This window comes from Anabrus simplex, chromosome 5 (assembly GCF_040414725.1).
Source record: "Anabrus simplex isolate iqAnaSimp1 chromosome 5, ASM4041472v1, whole genome shotgun sequence".
Taxonomy (NCBI): domain Eukaryota; kingdom Metazoa; phylum Arthropoda; class Insecta; order Orthoptera; family Tettigoniidae; genus Anabrus; species Anabrus simplex.
In genome coordinates, this window is record NC_090269.1 from 29,615,221 (window position 1) to 29,637,767 (window position 22,547).

The window sequence follows — 22,547 nt, forward strand, 5'->3', positions numbered from 1 at the left end:
TCACACGCGCACAGAACTCATTGACAATAAACGACCGCCTCTTTACTACACATCGCTACCGATTGTACAGTGTACAGTGCCTGTGTGTTTCTCAAATCTGCAGAATGGCATCAAAACATGCGACCCTTCGAATTCTTAGAAAAGCCATGGCTACTCATTGGCAGAGTCATAATGCGTCTATTGTACTTGACGCTTAGTAAAATTAAGGTTTATAGACAGCAGGAATATTTTCGTGATGGATAGTCGTATTGTAAAGATACGTGGAAAAGGTATTGCCGGCAAATTTTCAACGGCTTCTAGTCGATATTATGATGCCAATTTTAAGTTAATGTTTATTAAACACTCGGAAATGTAGAATAATTGTGCAGCCGCAAGAAAATACGGCATAGGCCTAACTAAAGCCAATATTTGGCGTTAGCGTGGAGACAAACAGCTAAAAAAAAGGCGTACTGTACAAAAAATGCATTCAGTGGTCCGCAACAAGGACGTTTTAAAGAAGTCGATGATGAAACTGTGAGGTATGTGCACGAAATACACAAGGGCGGTTGGCCATACTGTGGCGCAATAAACTCGTTCGTTGACTTTCAACGTTCGTGATTAGGCCTATACATCGCTAGCCGTTGAATTTGGCCGCACCCGACAAGCGAGACGTGCGTGTAGTGGTAGCCGGTTATATCTGACGCTGCGTAAAAGTAACAGTTTTATAGACAGCAAAAATAATTTCGTGATGGATCGTTGTATTGTAGAGACGCATGGAATAGGTATTGCCGGAACATTTTCAACGAGTTCTCTTCGGTATTATGATGCCAATGTTAAGTTAATGGTCCTTTAACCCGCGGAAATAAAGAATAATTGTGCAGCCGCAAAAAAATGAAATACGGCGTGACGAAAGTCAATGTTTGGCATCTAAAAATAGTCTAAAAATGCATAGGCCTATATGATTTTACAAACTTCTTTTTGAGCCTGATTTAAATTTTTTGAAGGAAAAAGTAGGGTTCATCTTGGATTCAGAGAAATACGGAACTATATTTTTTCAGAATGAAATTAAACATACACTTTCATGTAGTATCGGATTACGAAAAATAACAAACAAGTAAGCTGTAGTATGGATATCATCTGCGGTAACGCAAGTTTTGAACAAACTGATTGCCGTTTCATACCGATTTTAAAGGCATGAAGGGTTTTCCGACTTTTATACAAAAATCGGATATAACGACAATCCGTTATAGCGAGTACATTTTTTGCTGTTATGAATTCTCGCTATAATGGACTTCTACTGTAGTTGTTATTGATAAGTAATTTTAAAACAGCCATGAATTCATAGATTTCTAGCTTGCTTAAGTGACTGTATTTTTTCAGATTCTTGGCAATGATGGGAAGCAATTTATTGGTTTTGATGTTAGGAAACATATTTACTATATCAAAAGAATGTATAGTGTGGTAATCCTGTAATCGGAATTTAATTAATTCTTTAGTGAAATCTACGGAATTTCATTATGGATTTGTTTGCTGTGAATCTGTAATGTTGTTTAAGGAATTTCTGAATATACTGCGCTAATTTGTAAAGGGGGCTACGTCTGTAATTAATAACTGGCCTAATGGGGACACCGGCCTTGTGGATTTTTGGCAACGCTTTAACGGTAGGAAGGCCGGGATTCATGCTAATTAATTTCTGCTTCTCGTATTCGTTAAAGAGGAACGAAGATGTTTTCAATGTTTGTTTCAATTGCTTCTGTAAAGACTGAGTTGGGCCTTTCTTAATAACAGAAAAAAGTCATCATTGAAAAAGTTTTTTGTTTTTTGGATGTAATCAGCTTTATGCATAATAACGGTTACGTTGCCTTTATCAGCTTTAGTGACAATAAGCTCTTCGTTTTTTTTTTTTTTAATTTCAAGTATTTGTTTCCTATCCTTGAAAGAATCTTTAGAGATAACTAACTTATTATTATTATTAGCATTATTACTATAATTATTATTATTATTATTATTATTATTAATCGTTTTATTCAGCTGTTTCTTTACTTCTATTCTGACCTCATCCTGCAAGTCGAGTGGCAATTTTCCGAGCGCTATTTCTGTTTCTATGATCAGATCTTTAGTTGCTTTAGCTTGATTGAAAGTCGGCCAATTATGTTTAGGACCTTTCTCAAGGATAAGTCTTTCCTCTTCATTAAAGTTGACATTGGAAGGGTTAATAACTGGAGTATGAAAGCGTCTCAATGGATTTTCGTTAGGTGTAGAATTGAACCTTTGAATCGGGGATGCAGATTGGGTTTGGCTTTTTTCCGCCTCCTTCTTTAGCCTTTCTAATTTTTTTTCCAATGTTAATTGTTTACTTTCAAGCACATTAGATAATTTGAATTGAACCTTATTTTGAAAAGTTTCCATTGTGAGGCAGAGAGCAAGAATGTAGCTTTGAGGCGAGTCTCATAATTGTTGATTCAAAAAGGACTTCTTTCTATGGAGGAATTTTAATTCATTTTTAAGCCAAAGTTTTTTGGTCTCTAACCAGTTTTTACTTCGATGCGGCAGACCTGGGTCCCTTTTTAAAACATTTTTTTAAAGAAATTTGGAGTCAAATCATATGCTATACATTGTCTACTAAATTTAATATCCTTACCAAGTTTTCCCACTTTTATTCTTAAATTCATCACATAGTACAAGACACAAGCAGACGCACTTGTTGCGCTGCAGCCGTCAAGCAAGGTATACAGCTTTAGAGGTGAGTCAGCCACATCAACACTTAGATTCAATCAGTTTCTCTATCAATTTCTCGCTTTTCTTGCTTTTAACATAGGGTTTCATCATTACAGGTTTCCGTTGAACTGAGAATCCATGCCCGCTTAACAACTGTAGGGCAAATTCATATCACAGTTCAACCACTACACATACAGCATTAAAAATACTATGTTTTTATACTCAACAAAGATAAGAAGACAGCTCAGTTTTAATAATCCTATTGTATATAACAAACTTTTAATCCAACAAAGTAACATATACAAAAAATGAATATCTTAATATCAAATGGACTGCATTCAACTTCAATCCTATAATTTTAGGATCGTATGTGAAGCCAATTTATGAGTGTATAAAATCATAGACATTAAGGAATTGAAGACCACTCTTATACCAAATGAGGAATTTTATATTTTGACTTGCAAGAGTTTCCTTGTCACACATTATAGTTTTAATCTAGCATAATAAGATATTAATATTTAATTATAACAATATTCTATTGTCTGTATATATAGAGTTAAGTATGACAATATGCTGTTCATTGTTTTGATCGCCAAGTTTCTACACACTTTCCATGCAGCTGATGATGGTGTTAAAAATTGTACACCGAAACGTGTTCTGTAATCTGTAATAAATAATGTTGTAAATATCATCCAACAACACTGCATATGTATTGAAAAGGTGGAACCCGCTATATGCTAATTTAATTGTGAGGGTTGGAGAGGAAAAAGTGGAAGCAAACGTGTCAATGTAATGTTATGTTATGGAGGTGAAAGTCAAGAAGATAAAGAAAATGAAGAAACTTACCATTTAAGGTAAGATTCACTTTATCATAATAGAACTGTCTGTTCGTTCTTTTGTTCGCTTGCTTATTTATTGGTCATATTTAATGCTCAGTTTTGATTAGCTCAGAATACTTATCGGATTTCAGTAGCGTAGTGTGGCCACTAAAATCCTATTAGCAATAATCACAATCTTGTGACACTATTAGCTCTCGTATTGTACATTATTGTGTTCGTTATCTACTATTTACAAAGTCAGTTTGAGCAGGTACACAGAACACACGAGCTAATAATTGTTTGGTTAAAACATATCGCAATTCCTTTGGAAAACACTCCCGCGATCAGAAAGTAGGTATCTGTGTGACGTCATGCTCGAAAAGCCAATGACGGCAAGCCAGCCGTTGTGGGTAACCTGTCATATATTAACCTTGGTAAGAGATCAAGAACAGATGGAAAGAATATTTCCATGATCTAGTGAATAAGAGAAATCAGACAGATGGAGAAGTTATGCAGATAGCAGAAGCACAGGAAGAAGTAAAAGAAGACAGGGGAAAAAATGTGGGGCTTGATGAAGTGGCCATAGAAATGATGACGGCTGCAGGACCAGTGAGAGCGCAGTGGACACACAGACTACTAAAGTGTATGAAGAGAGAAAGAAGTTCCTGAAGATGGGAAAAAGGGAGTTGCAATACCAATATTCAACAATGGAGATAAGATGATGTGCGGTAACTACCGAGGAATTACCACCATCTCACAAATTACCAAAATAATGGAAAGGATATTGGAAAGACACGTTACAAGAGGAGCAGTTTGGATTCATAAAGGAAGGTCAACAGTGGAACCCACTTTCATTCTGAGGCAGAACATGGAAAAGGACAGGGAATATGGGAAGGATAAGGTGATATCTATTACTGACTTGGAACACACTTACATCCCTAGAACAAAAATCTGGGAAAGTCTGACATGCACAGGCATAGAAAAGAAATTAATAACAATGGTAAAACAAATGTACTGGAATTGTTGTAGTTGTGTCAAGACAGCAGTGAGTAAAACAGAATGGTCAGGAATTGGAACTGGATTAAAACAAGGAAGTGATCTTTTTCTATTCATAAAGATAATGGATGACAGACATCATGAAGGCAGCAAGGGAAGCTTAAGGTGAGAGAATGAATGTAATGACGTTTGCCGATAATGATGTGATCTCGGGAAAAGAATGATAGGAAGTTGCTACAACAGTGAATGTAGTGAATGGTAAGATCAAACAATGGGGATTAAGGAACAGTGTGCAGAAGAGCAAGACAATACTGATTAGTACAGGAAAGGATGAAGGAAAATGAGCTATTAAATTTGGAGACAAGGAAAGACTTAGTTAGTGAACTGATGGAAAATGCAAGAATGAAAATGGAAATCAGTAGAAGAATACAACTTACGAGTTTAATAGCGAACAAAGATGTGCCAATGAAGGCCAAAGAAGTAATGAACAAGGAACATTAGGTACCTATGACATACGCAGCAGAAACTTGGACAGTGACTCAAGAGAGATGAGAGTAGAGTAGAGGCAGTTGAAATTAAATTCTTAAGGAGTATGGTACAGAAGACAAGGAGGTATAGTGAGAAATGGACAGATGGAAAAAAAACTGAAACTGAAAATGATAAATGAAGAACTGGAGCAAAACAGATTGAATTAGGCACACAGATAATGAAAAGAGAATGCCAAACAAGCACTGAAGGAGAGATGACAGGGAAGAGAGAGTAAGACAAAGATTACAATGGATGGACTTGGTGAAGAATAGTATAACACAATGAAACCTGGACTGGAACACAGTGGCGGATGGGGAAAGGAGGAGGGGCAGAACAAAGCAGAGAGGAACCATACTTGCCCCCACCTGGTGTCAGCTGGAAGGCGAAACGATGATGAAGAATGTTAATCAAGAAAATAATTTTTATTTGAATACTTACTTGAGTTTGTTTGATTCATGAGTGAGGTCCCAGCCCCATACAACAAAACTGTTATTGAGGCACTGTAATACAGACTCAAAGCCCAAGAGCTGAGTACAGAATACATTTGTGAGGACACTGGCATCATGGTGTAGATATATCGCCAAAAGACGACGCTGTAAATAGAAATAAAATAAAGTATATCAATTAGTTCAACATACATAAGCTGAGCTGTACACTCTCTTAAGGTTTTTGTACAATTTTATGTGTTATCTTCACGTCATTCTCTGTTAAGGATATTTTCGCCCTCCCATGGACTATCAAACAAATGAATTGAGGTGATAAACTTCATCAACTCGGTGAAAGCAATTCATCTCAGGAAAGGTAACCCCAAAATTAAATCCTGGTCCTCCAGGTTAGAAGTCGATGGGCCACCAAGCCACCATGGAAAAACTTGTATCAGTGGAAAAGCCACAAGGAAGCCTCAGAATTTGGTGGTTGGAAATATATCACATATGCTAGGAATTGGTATATGATTTGGAACATAGTATATCCATAGTCTACAATGAGTGTAGTTAAAGAATTTGAAAGATACAGCTTAGATCAGGTTGTGCTGCAAGAAGTTTGATAGGTAAGGAACATATGGGTACCTTCGACATAGAAAATTTTAAAAATTTCCTTTTTTTTAAACGGAAATTGAGATCAAGGGCATGCTCTCGGTACAGGTATGCAAGGTTCTGGCAACTAATGTCTCAGAAATTTTGCCAATCAGCCCCAGAATATGGATATTAATGACAAATATTAGGAAATGCACAGTAACATCCATGCACCCATAGAAGAGATCCTGTCATAAGTGAAAGACCAATTGTATGAGGAATTAGAAGCAGTGGTTGGCACCATTCTAATCAAACTTCAAGTTACAGTACTGGTTGGTGATGTAAATGCCAAAATTGAAAGAGAGTAGACATTCCAATCAACTATTGGAAGACACATATTTTAACAGCTTTGTGACATGGAAAAAAAATGTTCATAAGCAGAATCGACTTCCTGTGCAAGAACATTTAGAAAGGAACACAAGTAACACCAAATTGGAAGGCAGCCAACTAGATTGATCACATCGCTATCAAAATCAGAGTGAAGAACTGGATAACTGGTGTCAAAACAGCTTGGGACACAGACTGTGGGAGCAACCACGTCCTAGTCAGTGGACAGTTACAAGAGAAATTATTGAAAGCTAGAGTGAAGGGCAATCAACAGAAATTAGTGTGTATCCTGTCGAAAAACTGTAAGACACCGTCAAGAAGGCTATATTCCAACTTCAACTAAGCAATCAATTAATGTTACGAACATGAGATAGAACAAGATCCAGAACAGAACTGGTTTGATATCAAGAAACTGGTTATAGACACAACAAATAAAGTTATGAAGGAACAAATCATTGATAGGAAGAGTTTTATTTAGGGCATCAGTACAGAGGAGAGAAACCAAAGAGAACTGGTTATAGGAAAAGGGGGAGTGTGAAAGAGTAAGGTGACTAGAGAGAACTAACAGGAAGACAAAATCAAGCAGGCTAAGGAAAACTTCTACAGAAGTCCAGAGAAATGCATTGGAAGGTTATTTCTTACAAGAAGGGATACCACAGACAACAGAAGTTTATCACGCACGACAGTGGAAAAATTTTAACTAATGAATGTGGCACTGTGGAGAAATGGAAAGAGTACTTCAGGAGTCTACTACCAAGCATTCTGAGTTTCATATTTCAGACACACTGGACCTAGATTGGCAAAGATCAAGAAGCAAGTAATAAAAAGATGAAAAAAACTTCGGGAAAGATAGAGTTCAGGCAGAAATAATTCAAGAGGAAAGACTCTCCACAAGATAATTTATAGTCTGATCAAGATTAAAAAGGCTACAGAAGAGGTCCCAGAAAAATTATCTGCCTGGTTCATAAGAGCGATGACAAGACAGATTGCTATTATTACTGTGGATCATACTTCTCAACATCTGTTGCAAGATATTGTTATGACGTCCACTCTTCTTGTATTCCTGCTGTCAGCAATGCAGTAACTTCCTCAAACTCTTCATAACGCTTTTCTGAAATAGAAGCTGCTTTATTGCTCCTAATTCGATGGTGGCGAGAGTTATGTAAGAGTTCATCATGCGGACAAGAGTCTAGGACGAGTGTTAATGTTTGTCTCGCTACAGTGTCTGCAGCGGGTTCTGTTCAGGTTGCAACTGTGGATGGCCCTCAAGGGAGTGGCACTGCCTAGTAGTTTTGAATGTTTCTCTCCATTCAGAACTACTGGCTCCTGTTCTAGTTTCCAGGCATCTGTTAGCTAAGGGAGTCTTAATAGAGAATGACTCCTTTACCACAAGTACGTAGCTGACACAAAGTTCTAAATTCCTCTCTTCTTAAATGTCCCTGTACTTCAGTAGATACCCCAGATATCATAGAGTATCCATCATCCATGTCTAGTTCTCTGAAACATTTTGATTTGTCAGTACGTAGATCTCTGGTGGCAATGATGCATTCATTATGAGATTCTTCCAGGATTCGACAACAATTAAAGTGCTGAATTAAAAGTAACTTGGATGTTGGTGATCATTTTGGCTATCGTGGTTTTGTCGGTGGTTGCATGGATTCTAGACTGATAAATCATTGCATCAGGGGTATCAGTTGAAGTTGTACAGATGTGAAAAGGATCATATAATAGGATAAAAGTTATAGGTCAGTCTGGGAAGATGGAGCAAAAGAAAGGAGACACGAAGAGAAATATGACAACACTACGTTTGTATGTATGTATGTATGTATGTATGAACGTATGTATGCGTTTTTGTTGAAAATTTATATTCAATCTAAACTGTAGATTACAGCTATTTTGAAAAAGGATGCATTCCTTCATGAAAGCTCTCTATGCCTTCATCGTTTTCATTTCCCCTTGTCCAGCTTCTGCCAATTAGGGGTATTGATGGCACTTCTCCACCATTGTCTCTCCTTCCACCACTCCTCTTCAGTCCAGTCGTATTTTCCTTATACTGTTCTTGACAGAGTCCATCCATCTTGCTCTGGGCCTCCCTTTAGCCTTCTTTCCTCCTATCTTAGCCTCCAACACTTATTATGGTATCCTTCCTTCTTCCATCCTCATCACATGTCCAAACCATCTCAATTTATTCTTCTCCATCCTATCACTCAGTTTTCTTTATCCCTATCTCTTTTCTGACTTCAACATTTCTTACTGTGTCTCTCCTTGTCTTCCCCATCATACTCCTCAAGAACTTCATCTCACAGGCCTGAATTTTATTCTCATTTCTTGCTGTCAAAGTCCAAGTCACTGATGTATATGTTAATATAGGGGTATAGTTAGTACATCTTGTACATTATCTCTTCACATTTCATTGGAACTTCTCTGTTCCACACCAGGTTTCTTACATTCTGGTAGAACGTATTTCCCATTTGTACCCTTCTGCTGATCTCCTTATCCAACCTTGCATCTTGCATTATTTAACTTCCCAAATGTTTGAAGTATTCAACAACCCCAAGGTTTTGTACCCTGATACTAACAATTCCTTCTCTTTCTCCTCTTGTTATCACCACTGTTTTGCTCTTCTCCACACTAATTTTCATACCATATTTTTCAATATTGTCATTTAAAGCCTCTAGTTGGATTTGCACTTCTGTATTGTTGACTCCCCAGATCATTATGTCATCTACAAACAATATTTTCATATCCCCTCCATATCTTGCCCTTGTTTCCTTTAGAAATCCACCCATAACCATTATAAACCTGTGGAGACAATACACTTCCCTGTCTTAGTCCAGTTTGGTTTCTAACCTAATGTTCTCCCCACAGGGGTCTGGACACAACTGGAACAATTCTTATTCATTGTTTTTGCCAGTTCCCTTGATTGCTTTCCACATCCTTTTCTTTTCAGGGTTTCCCACACCTTTTTTCTATTAACGCTATTGTATGCCTTCTTGAGATCAAGGAATACTATCACCAGATCTGTTCCATATTCCCACTGTTTTTCCATCAGTAATCTCCTGATAAATATAGGATCTATCATTGACCTGCCCTGTCAAAATCCATACTACTCTTCTTCCATATTTCTTTCCACCCTTCCTTTCATCCTCCTTTCTATTTTTGTTTATAATCATTATGGATGAAATTCTAAAGGAAACAAAGGCAAGATATGGAGGGGATATTAAAATATTGTTGTTTGCAGATGACATAGTGATCTGGGGAGTCAACAATACAGAAGTGCAAATCCAACTAGAAGCTTTAAATGGCAATATTGAGAAATATGGTATGAAAATTAGTGGAGAAAAGCAAAACAGTGGTGATGACAAGAGGAGAAGGAGAAGAATTGTTAGTATCAGGGGACAAAACCTTGAGGTTGTTGAAAACTTCAAATATTCAGGAGGTGAAATAATGCAAGACACAGGTTTGGATAAGGAGATCAGCAGAATGGTGCATGCGGGAAATACGTTTTACCAGAATGTAAGAAACCTGCTGTGGAACAGAAAAGTTCCTATGAAATGTAAAGAGATAATATACAAGATGTACTATACACCTATATCAACGTATGCATCAGAGACTTACACTTTGACAGCAAGAAATGAGGGTAAAATTCAGGCCAGTGAGATGAAGTTCCTGAAGAGTAGGGTGGGGAAGATAAGGAGAGACAGAGTAAGATATGTTGAGGTCAGAAAAGAGACAGGGGAAAAAAACTGAGTGATAGGATGGAGAAGAATAAATTGAGATGGTTTGGACGTTATGAGAATGGAAGAGGGAAGGATACCAAAACAAGTCTTGGAGGCTAAGATAGGAGAAAAGAGGGCAAGAGGGAGGCCCAGAGCAAGATTGACAAGAACAGTATAAGAAAAAGAAGACTGGACTGGAATACAATTACTGAAGAGGAGTGGTGGAAGGAGAGAAGTGTCAATACCACCCCGACCTGTCAGGAGCTGGAGAAGGGGAAATGAAAATGATGATGATGATGATGATGATGATGATGATGGTGATGATGATGATGATGATGATGATGATTTTCTTATGCTTCAGCAGCCTGGGCCATGACTAAGCAAAACCACAGTAAGATCCAAGCAGCTGAAATAAGATTTCTGAGGAGCATACAGGGAAAGACAAGACGAGATAGGATATGAAATGAAGAAATATGGAGAAGAGTGGGAATTTGTATACTCTAAGAAGAGATTGACATAGCAAAGCTGAAATGGTGTAGACACATGAGAATTCCAAAGAGAACATTCACTGATATGGTGACTGCAGAAGTCTACGGGATGGCCATATAGTGCCACAGTTGTTGAAAGATCTAGCAAGGCAGAAGGCTCTAGTACACTACCCTATTTAGAGAGAATCTGGAAAAGGGAATGGATAACGAAAAAGATAAATTTACATTAAGAAATTTTCACGTGCAACTTCTGGATATTTTTTATTGATCTTGAGGTAAGAGAAGCTTGTCCTAAAATGAATGGGCATATCAGCCTTCACTATTTATAGCAGAGTCCAAAACATTCTCAGACGGGATTGACAATATATAGAGCAATATTAATAAAGACCACAGACAAAATTTCTAGACAAATTCAGATTGAATTAGAACAAACTCACACCATTTTTTGAACATGAAAATAGATGGAAGGTTACTGAGTATAACAGGAAAGCAGATGAGGTCAAAATATTAAAAAAGAAGACTAGAGATATTTTTGAAATCATTGCCGATGATGTATAAGAAGAGAAAATTAGAACAAGGATACAAACCTGTCATAAAAATTCAAGGGTTGATTATCAAAATTATTAGTTGATACTTACATCTTTGGCAGGTTTCATGCATGCTTCTTTGACAGCATCCTCCAAAGAGCCAGGGAAAAATTCTGGATGACATTCACCATACCTATTGGTGAACTGATCAGCAAAGTGAATACAACCAGCCGTCTCATCTTCAACATTGTCTGGAACTTGTAGGAAAGGAATATTGATCAATTAATGCATGATAATATTACCAGTGAATTTACACACTTACAACAGGAAATATACTTACTAAGTGGTTGCATTTTTTTTGTTTCAACATCAACAAATATATCATCTTCTACTGTGAACGTTTCAGATGCATCTTCAAATTCTTCCACAGAACTATTATCACTATCTATTAAATCCACTATAACCTGAAATTCACAGAAATTTGAGTGAGTACATAAGCAGTTAATGTAGAGATAGTAGAACATGAATATGGAAACAAAAACTCAACGTTTTAGATGTATGTATGCCTATATGAACTACATTAAAATTTAAAATGCGCAACAGTTCCTCAAGAACTAATAGAAAACCACTTGTATAAATATCCTCCATAATGATTCAAACAATGTATATGAGTATAAACATAAGAAATTCCCCCCCCCCCCCCCCCCTTCCTCTCTCTCTGGTACTTGTCAACAGGTCAGCAATGAAGGTTGTTCAGGTGAGGAAATCAAAAGAAACGCAACAAAGATTGCTTTTAATGAACAGTAATATGCTTGTCATCTAAAATTTCAAGTTCCAGAGCTGGAATGACGTGGCAACAAACAGCAGTGAGAACTGCTCTGTCATGTTCCGGCCAGTGTGAGAACTCCCCATTCCTATCAGTACCGTACCTCCACAGCACGGGTCAAATAGCTCAAATACTGTGATGATCAATGTGCCAAGTACCAGTAGTTAACAGAATATGTATGATCCAGATGAACAGTAAGATAAAACAGAAAGTTATCAAACTCCTCAGCTCCTCCTTGCCAATATTCACAGAGGTTGCTTCATGAGGTAACTCCCCTAGATCACTCATGCCGATATCTGCTCACGGCCTGTTGTGGGACAGACAACAGCATACAATCAATTATCGGGACCAGTAACCTTTTGACTATGATAAAAATGTATGAGGATGACGTACAGAAAATCAGAATTTACTATTCCTCATCTCTTTTGTACAAGTGTTTCTTCGGTAAGACTATCATTAACATGGGCAGGACACAGAAAAAATACAAAATTGCAAATGTTTCCATTATTACTTGTCATAGGATCAATCTTTACTGGGTACACTATCAGAAATGTTTTTTCTACAACCATGACGAATATAAGAACAAGAGTGAGGACTGAGTTCAAGCACGCCCCACCAGACAGCGCTAGAGTGGGCAAGCTCCACAGTACCAATCAGCTGGTCTTAGGAATGATGCCAGAAGAAACGTATTACTCCGTAACTGATAAGTATATACACTACCTTTTAAAAAACATTGGGAGATTACAATTAAAATACTATGGCAGGGTACAATGAAAAAAATCATACATGGAAATAAGGGCTACGGCCTTCATCACATGTTGTGGAAAGCACAGGTTACTGGAGTGTACATACACAGATAAATAGCACATAACTCCCAGCATATTAAAACATCCATGAACTACTTAAAGGTAATACTCTACTTATCGACTCAATTTGTCAGTTACTGGACTTTTGAAAGCCAGCTCTTGAAGGATCAACTGATTTTTTTTCTACGGTATCGATACAATCAAAAAATATTTTGCCCCACATCAATTTTGAGTTCAGGTTTCCATTAATTACTTTCTCAGCCTGGAAAAGAATGTCACATACACTTTTCGAAGGACATGTTAAAAACACTTTATTGTTGCTTGAAACAGTCTTTTATTATGGTGAGAACTGAAAATTTACTTTGATTATTCTCACATAGAGAATATTGTCTTGTTATGTATTTCCACACTCTGCGCTAACATATGCATCTGATTTACATACGAGGTCAAGATCAGCTCCTATTTACGTTCGCAATTTCCTCCAACATTTAATGCCTCTTTATAGAGACGCAGACACTCTTCTTCACCATTCACTATAAAATTATCTGATTTTACTATCAAATAATCAGAGAAATACACATGACAAATTTTTCTATAACGTGTTAACTCGGTATCCTTCAGTGGAATAGCTCTGGCCCATTTTTCAAATTGATTTCTGTCCTTCGGTGGTGAAAAAATATCGCGTATCATCAACTACTCTGCCATAGCCTGACTTACAGCCAGCCACAAAACAGTACGGCATGCTGAACTATTAAATTAATCAAGCTACATAAGATACATGCTTGAAGTACACAACACACAACGAATTGAGTTTAGGAACTGGAAGCAAAGAAAATTCTACTTATTCACTGAAATATCTCACAAAGTAATGTCTCCCACACTTTTCTATACCCGTGTTGAATATAATCGCTTGCAGTGGCAGGACCACGAACTACCATGCTGTAATGGCTGAATCCTCACACTTGGTCATACATTCATCATGCTACAACTTTTATCATGTAGCATTTATCAACAGGACCAGTAGTAATGGAGAATATTTGAGATTATTATTTTTTAAACCTTCTCTTCAACTACTAATTCACCCACAAAAGAATAAAATTATTTACAGCCTAGATCAGGGGTCTCCAAATTATTGGGTTCTGAAGGCCACATATCAAATTTGAGTTTCAGTGGGGACTGAATATGGCATTTTATCAGAAATAAAAGACTATAAAGAAATTAATATAATGTATCATACAATGTTTTCAATGTACAGTGTAAACCTTAAATGCATTTTCGTTAGAAGTATAAAACTTACTTGTTAAATCCAGAATTCTGTAAAACTGTGGCTCTAATTTAGTCTGCTAAATCTATAAGACAGTAACACGTGAACTGTGAACAGTGATATAAATGACGTGAAATAGGTGGAAGTAATAATGGTAAATAAAAACAAAATTGTTGACTTAGCAGTCAGATTTAGGAAGTGCAAGGGTTAGCCAAATATAGGTTTGAAAAGTAAGATATTAAGTAGAAGATTAACATTCGTGGGGAAGGTGAGATCAAGTGTGCCATATTGGATTTTTAGTAACAAATGTACAACAGAGTCGAAATCTAGAAGAGAGATTTTCTGACACTGCATCTGGTCAAAGAGATCATAATAATGAGATTGTATACTGAATAATAATACATAGGGAGTTCATTAATAACATCCTACACAGCAAACATACAACAAAAAGGATTAATAATAATAATAATAATAATAATAATAATAATAATAATAATAATCGTATGGCCTCAGCTACAGTGTGCAGACATTTCAATTTGACGCCATCTGGCTGCCTGCTCGTCAATTTTGACGTTCCGTTTTACTCTAGGTCCGCTAGATGGCAGACAGAGTAAACCGGATCTCTCTTGGGTGTCTATGGCTGAGATTTAATGAATTTTGTCGGGTAAATACCAAATGTATCACCAGAGATCTTTTACATGCTGACATCGTACGATATGGAGTGTCGAATGGACTTTTTTCCGCCCTTCAAAAATCCGACTACCTCCGCCGGGTTTGAACCCGCTATCTTGGGATTCGGAGGCCGACACTCTACCACGGATCCACAGAGGCAGCTAACAAAAAGGATGATTCCCAGAGATATCCACAATGCAGACACGACTGTGGTAGAATGCGATGGAAACCGTAAAAAATTTTTTAAAAACAGTACCACACCTCTAACGACAACAGAATTTAATAAATTGAAAGGGAAAAAAAGGGGAACCTACTCTGGATGTGCAAAAAGTGTGTTGTATTCTCTTAGATATGCATGGAGTAAATAAAACCTCCCCAGAAGAAAATGAGGTAAAGAAAATGGCTAGTGAAAATAAGAAAACAAAAGAATTGAAAGGGAAGATGGACAAAATGACCAAAATGCTGTTGGAAAAAAATGTATCTATTACCAGAAGCTCAACTGCAACAAGTGGAATGCATCATAATAGTAAATAACATTAATGAGAAGGAACCATCTTCTGTGGGAACGTTGTTAAAATCAATAGAACCAAGTAAGGAGATTGTACATAATAACATTGCTCAATATATGCCAAGATAGACCTTGTCATTTAATACCAACAACAAGGAAGAAATAATAACAAGAAATTTACTCAAAATTAAGACTGAGAATGGTCCTATACACAACATAAGAAAGTACGGCAAAGTGACGGCAGCACAGGTGGAGTATACAGTAGTAGTAGTATGAGGATGCAACATTGGGGAAAGAAAAATGATAGTGATAGTGGAAGACTTTGTGCTGTGGAAGGCGTGGCATGGTTATGTGTCGGAAGATTTAAGCAATTGAAGAATGAAGAGGGCATTAAGATCTACTTGGAAGAAAATACAGTTAGAGAGGTAAATAATGTGAAATGTTACCCAACGAACGTTACATCAGAGAATTTAAAATCAGTGTCCCATTCTCGAAAAAAGAAACGGTGGAAAATGAAGAATTTTGGCCAAAGGGAATAATTTTTTACAGCTTTTGATTATAAGAGAGAGAGGAATTCACAGATACATGTTGACAATCCCAGCTTGGAATAAGAATTTAGATATCAATCAATCAATCAATCAATCCGATAAACTCAATTAATTAAAATGTTTTTATTGAATAATTAAGGGCTCAAAAATGTGATGCCTAAAAACGTGTTTTATACATATAACAGAGTGATGCTTATTGAAACTTTTTTTACATCTGACATGAATGTACAAAACGAGTCAATTATGGAGTGAATAATTTAGCATCTGAAGGAGGCAGAGGAAGACTTGAAGGGGAAATATTGCGTCTTCTGAACCCGGGACTTGCTCATTCAAAGTAGTACATAAAACAGGCAATATCTCAATGATCAAAACATCAATAAGTGTTGGATAATCAGTGTATACTTTCAGCCAGTGGGCATCGTCTGAGATTACATAAGAAATAGATTCTATTCTTGTACAGGTATATAGCAAGGAGCCTCTAATTCTAGGAGATGATTTCAACTGGGAAATCAATGAAGACCAAAATGAAAAAATGAAAATATGAAAAGAAAAAAAAAATGCCAACAGCTATAAACTATCTAGAAGAAAAAGAAGAAAAGAGGACGACGACAGCTTACCCTAAACAAAGAAAGAAGTGAAAAGATGAACACTGGACCGAATGGACGCAGTTGCATTGACTTGTTACTTAGCCTGCATTGACTTGTTATTTAGTAATATGATAGGATTAGGAAAAATTACAATGAATGTATTACAATTCTATTTTTTATTCTTTTATATATTTACAAGTTGCTTCATGTTGCACCGACACAGGTAGGTCTTATAGCGATGACGGGACAGAAAAGGGCTAGAAGTGGGAAGGAAGTAGCCATGGCCCTAATTAAGGTACAACCTCAGAATTTGCCAGGTGTGAAAATGGGAACCTAGGAAAACCATCTTCAGGGCTGCCGACAGTGGGGTTCGAACCTTTACCTCCCGAATATTGGATACTGGCCACACTTAAGCAACTGCAGCTATCGAGTTCGGTACAGTCCTATTAAAATAATGTGCACATTCTGACAGCACGCAGCATGTGGCACGGAGCAAAGGTGCAGGATTACTGTGTTGCCACATGTTCCAGCTGGTGTTACTATAGTTATTAACAACCCCTCTCGCTCTGCGCTAGGCGCTGTACAGGAATCGTGAGAGCATTAGCATAGTATTAAATATTGTCAACCCATATGCACCCGGCTACCATGTACATTGAGAATGCTAGGAATCTGCCATCTTTCAAGTATACAGCCTTGGTGTTGCATGCTTTCAGTTTAAACAGTACTGTAGGTGATCTACTGCAAATATTATCATGGGACCTGTTTTATATTACTCACAAATGTCACACAATTAATACCAATACACTAATTGAACAATAAATAGAATTAAAACATGAAGCAAGTCATATAAAAGCTTAAATTTTCCACAATGTATATATTTACTCGAGGAGCTAACACGAGCATGACAGTTCTAAAATATGGCATGTCAACACTTAAATCTTTGCATTAGTAACTGTGAATTGTATAGTTCTGTACTAATCCCATTTGAACACAAAGAGCAATATACACATGTATTTCATGCAAGTTCATCAGTACAAAATGTAGATCCGTACTGGCATACCTATTGGTTTCATCTCCAATGTACTGTACAATACCGTCATCGAAGTACTACCTGAAAATAAATGCCTACTTACATTTTAACTACTTCCATTCGCAAGGCACATTCCACTTGTACCCACGAAGGAATATTCTGTCCATGTTCCAATTCCACTCAACATGCTGTACACTCTCTACACTAACATCGCTTTCACTATTACTTTCACTATCGGATAAATCATGTGATAATACCGCACAGGGTCACAAGGAACTTCCCCCTCACAATCACTGCTGAAATCAGAACATAAAATATCATGCAAACTTGAATTTCATTATTACTGAGCTTTTCCCGCTCACGCGTTTCTTTGAAGCCATCTTCATGACAACAAAACATTGCAAGCAATAAATTTCATTATTGATCCATATTGAATTTCTATATAATATTGAAATATTCATTTTTTTTTTTTTTTTAAAGTTCCACCTATTCAATCCATATGTTATATCTTAAGCTAGGACTTATGCATTATTATTCACAATCCTAATTGGTACATGTTTTGCCCTATATATTGGGCATCATCAGCCATTAACTCAACCTCAAAATTATGATGCTGACCTCATTATTGCTTAGGCATAATGGATGAGAATTGAAAGAAAAATGTTTTTATCACTCTTAGTTGACTAGTTAAATATTACAAATTTGATATATAAACACATAAAATGAATGTTGAACACTCAGTTAATTAGAAACACATTAAAACGTTCACTCAACCGTATTGTCCAGTTCTTAATCTTTGGTTTTGTTATCTTTTAATTAAAACAAAACACAAATACTTATAAATAACAAACAGAAATTGCACATAATGGTCATTTAGGAGGTTTAAAATCTGGTTAAAAATTACTTAGTTTTGTTTGTTATCTTTAATAAATTCTATTATCGCCTTGGATATCCATATAAACATACCATTGATGCTTTCACGGCCCGTACTTATAGACATGATACTGTATAGGCTTTTGGGCTTATGCCGTGTCAAGAAATTAAGGTGAAATTTTTTACGTTTCGCAGAGATCTATGCTCCACATCATCAGAGGAAAATCTTGACTGTCCATGAGAAAGGCTTCTTAAACAATGACCTTCTGAAATTTAGATGTTACAATAGAAGTGGAAATGGTACGTTCATTTGTTACCAAATGGCTCCCTGGACGTAGCACAGCGCTAGCGCTCAATGTCATATGTTACGTACACATGTTATGAGACCCTCTTAGATTGATACTGATGGTTCAGTCAGCTTCCGCTTCGAGTGCTAGCGCTGCGCCACATCCAGGAAGCCATCTGGTGAGATTTTCTTCTGATGACGCAGAGCATAGTTCTCTGCAAAACTTCAAGAATTTCACCTTATTTTCTTGACACGGCATAAGCCCAAAAGCCTATACAGTATCATGTCCATATATACATACTTTTTGCTAGTAAAAGTTTGGATGTCTCCTCATTTTTGTTATTATTCTTAGTTATAGTGATGTCAAAATCAGCGTCATTTTTATTAATCTGAATTTCCAGTAATCGATAGTAGTTGTCCAAGTGATGTGCGTTTGTTATGCTGAAATGTGAGTTGCATGCCCCTGTTGTTGACACTGATCGAAAGTGAGACTTCTCGAATTTTATGTTTAATGATGAAATTAGTTTCCAGTTCCAGAAAGTAGTTATTTAATAGGTGTCTGTAACAAGAGTAAAAAGTATGTTTTAGAAAATAAAGTATATGATTTGATTTTAAAGGGACACCTTTTAAAAATCTTTTACTTACCCCCGCGTCTCCTGCGTGGCAGGTTTGTTCTGTTGACAGTTCCAGCTCGACTGACTGTCACTGTGCTTGTGCTCCGGGTGTTGTAGCTATGTACCGGCTGTGGTGGGGAGCATAGGGGAAAGAAGGGTAGGTGGAGCTTTATGTTTGCAGACCATCTGTTGGGGAGAGTTGAAAGGGGAAGACTGGGAGGGAGTAGTAATGGTTAATGCAGAGGAATTGTTGAAGAAGGGAATTTAAAGATGTGTCCTTTTATTTTTATTATTTGCAATAACTTAGGGATTAGTTCATAAAGGGAATTTTTAACATCTATTGTATCGTTTAAGTTCCAATTTTTATTAAAATACTGGTCCAGGAAAATATAGATGTTTTCATACCGGTTCATTAATTTTCCTTTATTTAACTTTTTGAGGATTGTTAGGTCTTGCTCTATTGTCGGGTATTGGTAGCATGTTTCTGTTCAAGTGTGTACTCATTGCAGAATTTTTTTTGCTATTGACTTCGCGTAGCACCGACACAGATAAGTCTTATGGCGACGATGGGACAGGAAAGGGCTAGGACTGGGGGAAGGAAGCGGCCATAGCCTTAATTAAGGTACAGCCCCAGCATTTGCCTGGTGTGAAAATGGGAAACCACGGAAAACCATCTTCAGGGCTGCCGACAGTGAGGTTTGAACCCACTATCTCCCAAATACTGGATACTGGCCGCACTTAACTGCAGCTATCGAGCTTGGTTGCAGAAAATTTGTTGTGTTTGTTTGCGTTGAAGTGTTCCTGGTATCTTGTATAAAAACTGCGGCCTGTCTGTCCGATATATGATACGAGACATTGTGAGCATGTAAGCCTATAAATTCCCGAACCTGAGTAAAAATCATTGTTGAAGTTTACAATGTTATGATTGAAAAATCAACTTTAAAAAATATTATTATTATTATTATTATTATTATTATTATTATTACTATTATTATTATTATTATTATTATTATTATTCTGTAAGAAGGAAGTCGGCTCCCAGACGAAACTATATTTACATCGGTCTGTTTTCAGACGAACTTTGCTTTACGGGAGCAAAAGCTGGGTGGACTCAGGATATCTTATTCATAAGTTAGAAGTAACAGACATGAAAGTAGCGAGAATGATTGCTGGCACAAACAGGAGGGAACAATGGCAGGAGGGAACTCAGAATGAGGAGATAAAGGCTAATTTAGGAATAATAATAATAATAATAATAATAATAATAATAATAATAATAATCGTATGGCCTCAGCTACCGTGTGCAGACATTTCAATTTGACGCCATCTGGCTGTCTGCTCGTCAATTTTGACGTTCCGTTTTACTCTAGGCCCCCACTAGGTGGCAGACCGAGTAAACCGAAACTCTCTTGGGCGTCTATGGCTGAGATTTAATGAATTTTGTCGGGTAAACACCAAATGTGTCACCAGAGATCTTTTACATGCCGACATCGTACGACATGGAGTGTCGAATGGACTTTTTTCCGCCCTTCAAAAATCCGACTACCTCTGCCGGGTTTGAACCCGCTATCTTGGGATCCGGAGGCCGACACTCTACCGCTGATCCACAGAGGCAGCTAATTTAGGAATGAACTCGATGGACGAAGCTGTACGCATAAACCGGCTTCGATGATGGGGTCATGTGAGGCGGATGGAGGAGGATAAGTTACCTAGAAGAATAATGGACTCTGTTATGGAGGGTAAGAGAAGTAGAGGGAGACCAAGACGACGATTGTTAGACTCGGTTTCTAACGATTTAAAGATAAGAGGTATGAGGTATAGAACGAAATGAGGCCACAGCACTAGCTGCAAATAGAGGTTTGTGGCGATGTTTAGTAAATTCACAGAGGCTTGCAAACTGAACGCTGAAAGGCATAAGTCTTTAATGAAATAATAATAATAATAATAATATTATTAATAACAACAACAACAACAACAACAACAACAACAACAACAACAATAATAATAATAATAATAATAATAATAATAATAATAATGATAATAATAATAATAATAATAATAATGCATAAACTTCCATCCAAGGCTTGTATTATAGTTGACAGCAAGTACAAATTTACTCATCTGCTAACCTGCTAAGCCTAACGCATCTGAGAATTTTCTTTCGGGGTTTACTCCCTTAGCCTTTGAAGACCCCTCTACTCTACAAGGCAGTGGTTTCTTCTTCTAATTTTCCCCAGAGAGGATGGGTTGTCTCATCCACCATCTTCACCACTCCGAAGGTCTCCTTCTCCGCCTAAGATGCTGTTAAGGTCTTCACCTGTAACCCTGGGCATGGGTTCCACGTTATACTCTGTGAGACTGGGTCCCTGCCTGAACTTAGTTCACCTTCACACCGGCCTACTGATGTGGAGGATACCCACCCCCGCAACGTGGATGCACCAGACAAGAATTACTCAAGTGAAGGATAGGGAATATGACTCTATCTCCCTTGAGCCGGGTTAATGGTTGTGTATGATGCCACAACCAACGGCAGAAAGGAGTGGAAGAGGCTTGTTAACCACACCCGAGCGACTGGAGTGGGACACTGATGATGATGAATAATGCCTAAGTCCTAGCTTAAGATATAACACATGAATTGAATAGGTGGAACCTTTCTTTTAAATAAATTGAATATTGCAATATTATAAACAAAACATTGAGGGAGAGAGAGAGAGAGTGGGTGCGTGCGCGCGCGCATACCAGTCCACTATGGTTGCATATGGGTTAATACTATTCCAAGGTGGCTCAGCAGTAATTTTATCGGTTCAAATAGAGTAAGACATACTCCTCATACCCCTCTTCTCCCAGGCTTTTATCAGTCCATTTCCAGACGATTTGTTTTCCACTTTTAGCTAGATTTCAGCAGCAGAATGGCACATTTAAAATACGACCTGTCTTTATATTTATTTTATATTTATATTATTGTGGAAGTGTCCGTTGAAGTAATTGCCTGTAATAATTAGACTGGCTTGCTCAATGTTCCGGGTGAGGATGGGAGAAATATCTAAGAGCATGCCTTTTGTCTGCACAAAAATTTAAATTGGTCGGACCCTGCCATAGGTTGCAGGTTATACAAGATTCGAAGTTAAAAAGAAACTTCCAACCTTAGTAAAAGAAATAAATAACAACTTAAATCCCGACCTCACTAAACAACATACATACATACATTATCATTATAGACTGTTATGCCTTTCAGCGTTCAGTCTGCAAGCCTCTGTGAATTTACTAAACGTCGCCACAATCCTCGATTTGCAACTAGTGTTGTGGCTTCATTTCGTTCTATACCTCTTATCTTTAAATCGTTAGAAACCGAGTCTAACC

At 37.3% G+C, this 22,547-nt stretch overlaps 1 protein-coding gene across 1 annotated transcript in view; it reads right to left on the reverse strand.

Annotated features, from left to right (window-relative positions):
- casp (Fas associated factor casp) overlaps positions 1 to 22,547 on the reverse strand; it is a 267,208-nt gene that overhangs the window by 155,961 nt on the left and 88,700 nt on the right. The window contains exons 6-8 of the mRNA XM_067146824.2: positions 11,514 to 11,637; positions 11,285 to 11,430; positions 5,478 to 5,632 (exon numbers count right to left, since the gene is read on the reverse strand). Of these exons, the coding sequence (XP_067002925.1) occupies positions 5,478 to 5,632; positions 11,285 to 11,430; positions 11,514 to 11,637 (425 nt within the window). The remainder of the gene's footprint in view (positions 1 to 5,477; positions 5,633 to 11,284; positions 11,431 to 11,513; positions 11,638 to 22,547) is intronic.